Source organism: Gopherus evgoodei, chromosome 10 (genome assembly GCF_007399415.2).
Source record: "Gopherus evgoodei ecotype Sinaloan lineage chromosome 10, rGopEvg1_v1.p, whole genome shotgun sequence".
NCBI lineage: Eukaryota > Metazoa > Chordata > Testudines > Testudinidae > Gopherus > Gopherus evgoodei.
The window spans coordinates 6,066,749-6,075,447 of record NC_044331.1 but is presented as its reverse complement, the minus strand read 5'-3'; the positions used below and the strand labels follow the sequence as shown (position 1 = coordinate 6,075,447).

General features: G+C 44.0%; 1 protein-coding gene across 4 annotated transcripts in view; it reads left to right on the top strand.

Annotated features, from left to right (window-relative positions):
- The first annotated feature begins 920 nt into the window (after positions 1–920).
- Positions 921–8,699, top strand: part of DIS3L (DIS3 like exosome 3'-5' exoribonuclease) — a 30,629-nt gene continuing 22,850 nt past the window's right edge. For 2 of the 4 annotated variants that reach the window (XM_030576869.1, XM_030576868.1), the window contains exons 1-4: positions 928–1,079; positions 3,263–3,416; positions 6,793–6,921; positions 8,490–8,625. In XM_030576869.1, the coding sequence (XP_030432729.1) occupies positions 950–1,079; positions 3,263–3,416; positions 6,793–6,921; positions 8,490–8,625 (549 nt within the window). In that variant the 5' untranslated portion in view covers positions 928–949. Of the gene's footprint in view, positions 1,080–1,343; positions 1,799–3,262; positions 3,417–6,792; positions 6,922–8,489; positions 8,626–8,699 lie in introns of those variants that run through there. The other 2 variants (XR_004002225.1, XM_030576870.1) reach the window with 2 other exon arrangements.

The following is an 8,699-nucleotide window of genomic DNA, read 5'->3' as shown; positions in this document are numbered from 1 at the left end:
CTCAGCGCTATCTGCCTCAGTCAGAGCCATCGCTCCCCTCCCCTCAGCACCATCCCTGCCCTCCTCCGCACTACCTGGCTCAGTCAGAGCCATCGCTCCCCTCCCCCCAGCACCATCCCTGCCCCCCTCAGCGCTACCCCCTCAGTCAGCCATCGCTCCCCTCCCCCCAGCACCATCCCTGCCCCCCTCAGCGCCATCTCCCTCAGTCAGCCACCGCTCCCCTCCCCCCAGCACCATCCCTGCCCCCCTCAGCGCCACCTCCCTCAGTCAGAGCCATCGCTCCCCTCCCCCCAGCACCATCCCTGCCCCCCTCAGCGCCACCTCCCTCAGTCAGAGCCATCGCTCCCCTCCCCCCAGCACCATCCCTGCCCCCCTCAGCGCTACCTCCCTGTCAGAGCCATCGCTCCCCTCCCCCCAGCACCATCCCTGCCCCCCTCAGCGCCTCCTCCCTCAGTCAGAGCCACCGCTCCCCTCCCCCAGCACCAACCCTGCCCCCCTCAGCGCCACCTCCCTCAGTCAGAGCCATCGCTCCCCTCCCCCCGCACCATCCCTGCCCCCCTCAGCGCTACCCCCCTCAGTCAGAGCCATCGCTCCCCTCCCCCCGCACCATCCCTGCCCCCCTCAGCGCTACCCCCCTCAGTCAGAGCCATCGCTCCCCTCCCCCCGCACCATCCCTGCCCCCCTCAGCGCTACCCCCCTCAGTCAGAGCCACCGCTCCCCTCCCCCCCCCCTCCCCCGCACCATCCCTGCCCCCCTCAGCGCCACCCTTTCCCGTCAGCGCCCGTTCCCTCCTTCCCCGGTCTCCTGAGCCCCCGCCCCATGTGGCTGTCCGCCCGCCCTCTGAGGCAGGCTCCTCCCTGTCGGCGGGGAGCAGCCTTGTGCCGTCGTGCGGCGCCGCCTCCCTTCCCAGCCTGGCCTACTCGCGCGTCCCGCGCCTCCCGCCGGCCCGATGCAGCGCACGGAGAAGGTGCTGCAGCTGCGGGGCCTGCAGGGCCGCTCGGTGCGCATCGTGCGGGAGCACTACCTGCGCCCCGACGTGCCCTGCCGCAGCGCGCTGTGCCAGGCCGCCTGCCCCCGCGGTGAGGGGGGCCTGGGGCGGCTGCGAGCCGGGGGCGCTGGGCGGGGGCGTCGGAGGGGGGGACGATAAGAGCACAAGGACTGTGGGGCTGGGGGGATAGGCGGCCGGGAGGGAGAGTGGGAGGAGTAAAGGGCGTGGGGGGCTTGAGGGGGCTGGGAGGCAGAGGGGGGCACCAGGAGTAGAGGGTATGAGCGGCTGGGGGCACAAGGACTGTGGTGCTGGGGGAGAATGGAGGAGGGTGGATTTTAGGGCTAGTGGAGGCTGCTGGCACCAGGTTTAAGGCTCCCCAGAAGCAGGGTACGGGGGGGTCACGCTAGTGGAAACGGGTCGCAGGCCCCAGCTGTGGAGGGTAAAAGAGGGAATGCAGCCGGTGTATGTAGGGTGCAGAAGGCGACCCCACGATTTAGTGCTACAGCAGAACTTCGGAGTTATGGACACCTTGGGAGTGGAGGCTTGTTTGTCATTCGGAAATGTTCCGACCTCTGAACAAGACGTTATGGTTTTTCTTTCAACAGTTTACACTTAAACATTGGTTTAAGCTTTGAAACTTGAATATGCAGAAGAAAATGTGCCTTTTAACCATTTTCATTCAAATGAAATGAGCACAGAAAGTTTCTTTACCTTGGAAGCAATGTTTTAAACTTTCCCTTTATGATGTTGTATGTGTGTGTCTGTCGTCATCGTCTGCTGCTGCTGCTTGATTACATGGTTCCTAATGAGGTGTGTGCTTGACCAGTTATTTCAAACTCTGGTGCTCATAACTGAGGTTCTACTGCAATGGATGCGGTTGCACCATGTGTAAAAGACACTGGAGTCAGAGGTGCAGATAAAGGCACCAGGGGCTAGTGGAGGGGCCTGGTGGTATGTTGATATTAGGTGCTGATAGAGGAGGTGGGGTAGAGATTAGAAGACAGTAGGTATACTGTTGGAGGGGGGGCGTGTCACAGGCATGTAGAGGAGGGCTTGGAGGCGCTAATAATGAATCTCAGTTTTCCCCAGCCAAAGCTTTGGAGGTGCTGTACAACAACGGATACAGTAGTAGAAGGGGGGGAAACTGAGTTCACAGGTTATAAATATCATTGTTAATGAGACCAGTTGGCTTGTATCAGTTCTTAGGAAACCTTAGAAAGTCAGCAAAGAATCCTGTGGCACCTTATAGACTAACAGACAGGACTCTTTGCTGCTTTTACAGATCCAGACTAACACGGCTACCCCTCTGATACTTAGAAAGTCAGTCGATTTGTCAGGATATGCACAATTTAAATATAGTCCACCAATGCTTGCTGTAAATGCTGCAATCCCATATTAATAATGGCATTAGTAACAAATGGATACACATAAGAAAACATTATTTGCTCTCCGACAACCCGGGAATGCTAAATCAAATTAAAACAATCAATGTTGAGTAACATTTTCCAATTTATTTCTGCCATGAAGGATTTCTCAGGAAGTTTTAGAGAGCTAGGCCCAGCAGAATTTGTATAGTCTTTCTTTAGGGTAAACAGTAGTGATATTTTTAGCTCTGAAACCTTTCCTGTTGCAGAAATCTTTTCTCTCCAAGCATGTACATTTGTGGAATATTTTATATAGAAATATGGGTAAAGAACGCTCTGCTAGCTCTCTAGTAGTAAGTGGGTATTACTAAATCATGAAATCTGTGAAAGCAGTGGTATAGAAGTACTTGTACCTCTTCCCCCCCCATACCTGGAATAAATCATAAGAGTTTTTGTTTCAAATACTTAAAAAAAATCTTTTCATGTGAAAGTAGAGAAAATTGATGTGTTGTTTGCTCTTTAAGTGATATATTTTGTAATGAAATCAGATTTTTGCTTACTTTAATTTTTTAATCAAATTTTTATCAGCTTGTTCCATTGATCAGAGCCCTTGTGACCTCAGTCACAGATAGTAAAGTTTGAGAAGGCTGTATCATACGTCATTATATATTGTTTTATTAATTAGAACAATATTGTATAAGAGAGTTAAGGATTAATATGATTTTATTCTGCTCTTCAGGGAAGTTCTATGGCGTGTGTTATGCAGGTGGTCAGACTAGATAACAGTGTAGTCCCTTTTGGCTTTATAATCTAAGAATCTGTGAACTAGGATTTCCTGGCATGGGGGCATTATTAATAAACCACAATTAAAAATGATGTTTAAACTTTTAAACTTTGAATTATATTTTAGATGGGAAATTGTTGTCAGATGATGTGACTCATTATGTTGTCCCTGACTGGAAGATTGTTCAAGATTACCTTGAGATTCTTGAGTGTCCAGAGCTGAAGGGTATTATCTTCATGCAAACAGCATGTCAAGCTGTGCATCATCAAAGGGGTCGCAGGTATCTATGCCATGATAATTTACTACTGCTTTAGACTTGTAAAATTTGTAGGAATTGAAATGGGAAAACGTAGAAGTATTTAAGCATGGAAACTTGAGCTCACCAAGACACTGATTATTTCTAATGTTTAAAAATCCCTCAAGAAACTTTATAATGTAATTGTTGGGAGGGAGAAATTGTGACTAGTTGAATATACAGAAACATCATTTTCTGTTCCTCTTTCACAGGGTCAGAGCAATAGTACAACTTGCATGTTATTCAGCAATCAGATGCCTTCTTAGAAGCAAAAGACTGACACTGCAGTTTTTGCATTTTACATTCTAAAAATACATAATTGTAAAGCAATATAATTGTATACATTTTATAAAAGTGTTGTACATGGCTTACTTTTATGTTACTATAAAAATGTACCATAAAAATACTATAAATAGATCAAACTAGATTTTTCTGGCTGATCTGTTTCTGAAATAGTTAGAAAATTACTTGACTCAGACATATTTTGTTGCTAGTCTTATGGTATTTCATCTTTAAAAGAAAATCTAAATGCTAAGTATTATATAATCAGTTTCAATTTTTGATCACTAAAATATATTTCTTGGATATGCAAAGGTTAATAGTATACTGCAGAAACTATGCAAGCTAACCTGTGCTCTAAAATCTGAGATACCCCAACATTTATCAAGGTTTGTCTTGCTGAAGTTAGTCATAAAAATATTACCTGTGAATATTTCAAAGGTTATATTTTAAGCATGCTTAATGGAAATATTTCTAATCCCTGAGTGGTCGTAAGCAAAATACTTCTGGTTATCCCACTATTTGCCTTTTTAGCCCTGAAACATTTCCCTGGCTATGCTTAAGTTTTCTTGTGAGTGGCGTGCCACAGCATTTGGGTATATATTAGCAATATTTTATGGCATAATATTTGACTTTATGTCTTGAAGTGTATGTCCTCTAAGAACATCTTAATCTTGTTCCATTTTTACATGATGATGCCTGGTGTGCTTCTATGCAACATATAAATCTTGTTGAAATGTTAAAATATATGCACTGGAAATGTGAGTTCATTGGATCTCTGGGGGGAAAGCATCTGTTGAGTAACTCCTGACTGAAATTCAGACCAGCAGTTTTTCCATTGTTTTAATTACCTGTCTTGTAAACAGTTTTCTAATAATATTTATGCTTAATTTTATTGAACATTTTGACGTAATGGATAGCAATTAGAGGTTTTCAGGGCTTCTTACCAATTTCTGACAAAATTTTAGATATGTTCCTTGAACAGAAATATAAACTTACTATTTACAGCTAGCATGAGCAAAATGGTTTTCATGGCATTATGACTCCTTATATCCGGGGAAAGGATTACATATCAGACCTGTAGGAAAAAAACACTTTGTTTATAGAAATCAAATATTTTTAGAGGAATTTTTTTTCATTATTATTCAAACAGCAACCTAAACATGCATAGCACTTTAAATACAAATATGACTGTGTCCCCATCCCACTGATAATCCAATCTAAACTAGCAGCAAAGAATCCTGTGGCACCTTATAGACTAAAAGACCTTTTGGAGCATGAGCTTTCGTGGGTGAATACCCACTTCGTCAGATGCATGTGACGAAGTGGGTATTCACCCACGAAAACTTATGCTCCAAAACGTCTGTTAGTCTATAAGGTGCCACAGGATTCTTTGCTGCTTTTACAGATCCAGACTAACACAGCTACTCCTCTGATACAATCTAAACTATTAACTTTAATGTAAGCTGTAGTTTTATTAAAAACTATCATTTTCTTTATAAATCACCATTTAAAAAAATTACCATGCACACAAAAAAAGCTTCCATATTATCTGTCTTCAGGCAAATTTTAAAACAAAAAGAGTGTGCTTAACTTTATGAATGAAAGAGGCTGAAGACAGAGGCACTTTCAGAAGAGTTTAGGCCTGAATTTTAGGACATGAGGGGCTTATTTAAACAAGATTATAAATTAGAAGCCTGAAATACACATTTAACAAAATGAAACTAACTGGTCTGCATTTGTTGTGCCATAGAGTGAAATGCAAAAAGTAAACACAAATATTGAAAGGTAAATTAGACTTTAAGAATTATATCAAGTATTTATTACTGCAGCATGATGGCCTGGATGAATCATGTGTGGTAGGGATTGATTTTAGACCTCTGGAATAAAACCAAGAGCCTCTGCTGCAGAGGTGGGCAAACTAAGGCCCTCAGGCCACATCTGGCCCATGGGACTGTCCTGCCCGGTCCTTGAGCTCACAGCCGGGAAGGCTAACCCCCAGCCCCTCCCCTGCTGTCCCCCTGCTCTGCAGCTATGCTGCCATGCAGGCAGCACAGCTGGCTCCGGGCTGCGCAGCTGCTAGTCCTGCCATTCTGAGCAGCATGGTAAGAGGATGGGAAGTGGGGGGGTTGAATAAGGGGCAGGGAGTCCTGAGTGGCAGTTGGGGGACAGGGAGCGGGGCAGTTGGGTAAGTGTGGGAGTCCCGAGGGGTGGGGGTGGATAGGGGTCAGGGAGGGTTGGATGGGGGTGGAGTCCCAGGGGGGCGGTTTGGGGCGGTTCCAGGAGGGGGGGAGGTCAGGGGACAAGGAGCAGGATGGGTTGGATGGGTTGGGGATTCTGAGGGGGTGGGTAGGGGGCGGGGGCCAGGCTGTTTGGGGAGGCACAGCCTTCCTTACCCGGCCCTCCATACAGTTGCGCAACCCCGATGTGGCCCTCAGGCCAAAAAGTTTGTCCACTCCTGCTCTACTGCCTGAGCTAAAAGATCCAGGTCAGTTAGCTCAAATACTTTAGCAGACTCAAACCTCTGTTGGGTCCAGCCACGGGGAGGGGACAGGGAGTCTCACTGTGGGTTATAGAGGTAAAAGGTTGTCTAAATTGACTTTTAACCCAATAGTCTCATTAATGAATTAAGTCTCACAATCTGACTTCGAAAAGTGTTATGATCTCCATTTTACAAAGGGGGAAACTGAGGCATAGAGAGGCTGAGGCTTGTCTGATGTCACATAATGCTTTGGTGGTAGAGGCTAGATAAAGCAGTGGTGTCCTGATTCGCAACTCACTGGCCTAGCCTATAGCTTGCTCTGAAAATACTGTATTGAAACAGCAAAGTATTTCTCAAAATGTTTGGTGTATACATACTGTTTTAGTAACTGTTAATTTTGCTCTAAAAGGCCAAGTCCTTTTCCCGTTAAAGTTAGTGGCAAGACTTCCATCAACTATACTGGGATCAGGATTCAGCTTTATAGTGTTAAAACTAATTATTGTAATTTTCCTTCATTTTTTTCCCTAAATCTTTAACTAGAATTTAAACAGCATTATTAAAAAGATGGCACAGTGTACATTTGTCTTGTTTATATTCCAGACAGTACAACAGATTGCGAAATCTAATGAAGGATGCGCGTCATGACTGTATTCTGTTTGCTAATGAATTCCAGCAGTATTGTTATTTGCCAAGAGAGAGAGGAGAATCAATGGAGAAATGGCAGACCAGGTATGTTTTAACTAATAATGGGGGTATTCAGTGTTGCACTGAACAAAAAAGGCATGACTGTATAGACCAGGGGTCGGCAACCTTTCAGAAGTGGTGTGCCGAGTCTTCATTTATTCACTCTAACTTAAGGTTTCACATGCCATTAATACATTTTAATGTTTTTAGAAGGTCTCTTTCTATAAATCTATAATATGTAACTAAACTATTTTTGTATGTAAAGTAAATAAGTTTTTTAAAATGTTTAAGAAGCTTAATTTAAAATTAAATTAAAATGCAGAGCCCCCCACAGACTGGTGGCCAGGACCCGGGCAGTGTGAGTGCCACTGAAAATCAGCTCACGTGCCGCCTTTGGCGCATGTGCCATAGGTTGCCTACCCCTGGTATAGACCATTCATGTCTAGAAATGCTAGGACATTGGATATGTAAGACCTAAAGCTGTCAGATTACCTAGCCATAAGGTAATATGCAGCATTTGAAGTCCTAGGGGGTCCTTTTGTGATTAAGAATACATTACATAAAAATAGAGGCAAATATATTTAAAAAACATGTAATCATAAGTTTATTATAAGTAGATAAAATGAAGTGAACTGAGGAAAATTCAAAAATGGGTTCTAAAGAGATCTTTAATTGTAGGAGGTAGAACACAGTTTTATAGGAATGTTCAGGCAGAGTAGTTGTAGGTCCTTTCTGAACAGCAGCATAGCACTGTGTCTGTAATGGAAATAACTTTTAATATTCTTATCACAGTAGTCTTCTGGAACACATTTAGCCAAACTTTCAAAACTTTGATGCTTGCTTTCATGCAGAAAATGCATGCAGCAACAGGCTTGACTTTCATGCTTGTATTTACATATTCAGCTTGCATTCTGTTTGCATGGTCAAAGCAGCATTTGCTTACACAATTACTTGACTTGCACTTGCAATTGTAGTGTACATGTGTTTGAATTTTTTAGAGCGTAAAGGGGCCTGAGCCTTTAAAAAAAAAATTGATCCATTAATTTAAGATACATTACCTAAACCATAGACTCTCATTGACTTCAGTGAAAGATGGATTGGGAAGAACTTGCTTACTTCTCTCTGAGGTACTTGAGGATTTAGGGTGTGCAGAACTGTTGTGGCCAAGATATGGTGTTCTTAGGCACTGTGCCTAAAACTTCTCACAGACAAAAGAGCAGCTCTGGCTAGACTTTTTACACCTGCTTTGGAAAGTAATGAAGTATATTCCCACCAATGCTGCTGCCAGACATTATTGTAGATGATGCAGTGTTAGAGACATGGCTACATTCCATCTTGTTTTACAACCTCGCACTCAAAGGTGCGCTAGGTCTTTGTCATAGCTGGGTCCCATGTGGATGTGTTTTAGGGAAGGAATGAGGCTCCCTGTGCTACCTTTCTTTCATAAAGCACCCATAATTTTGACTAATATTTTGGCTGTTTGCTAACCTGATTTCCAAATCTCAGAGTATGCATGTTAGAAATGTAATCACTGATATGTAGACCCTAGAAAATGTCTTAAACGTAACAGATGCAATGTGATAGACATGTTAGTGTGAACTGCACTTTTCTAGGAGTATTTACAATGCAGCAGTATGGTATTATAATCACTGCTTGGGTCAGCTGCCGGTTGTTATGGTAACAGAAGATGAAGATGCTATCAGAGAATATGGAGGTGAAACGGAAGGAGTGTTTGTGATTTCATTCAAGGTAACGTGTTAAAAGAAATAGAAGAAAGTTGCCTTTGTGCAACATTAAAATAATGATAAATTAAGGACTATAAC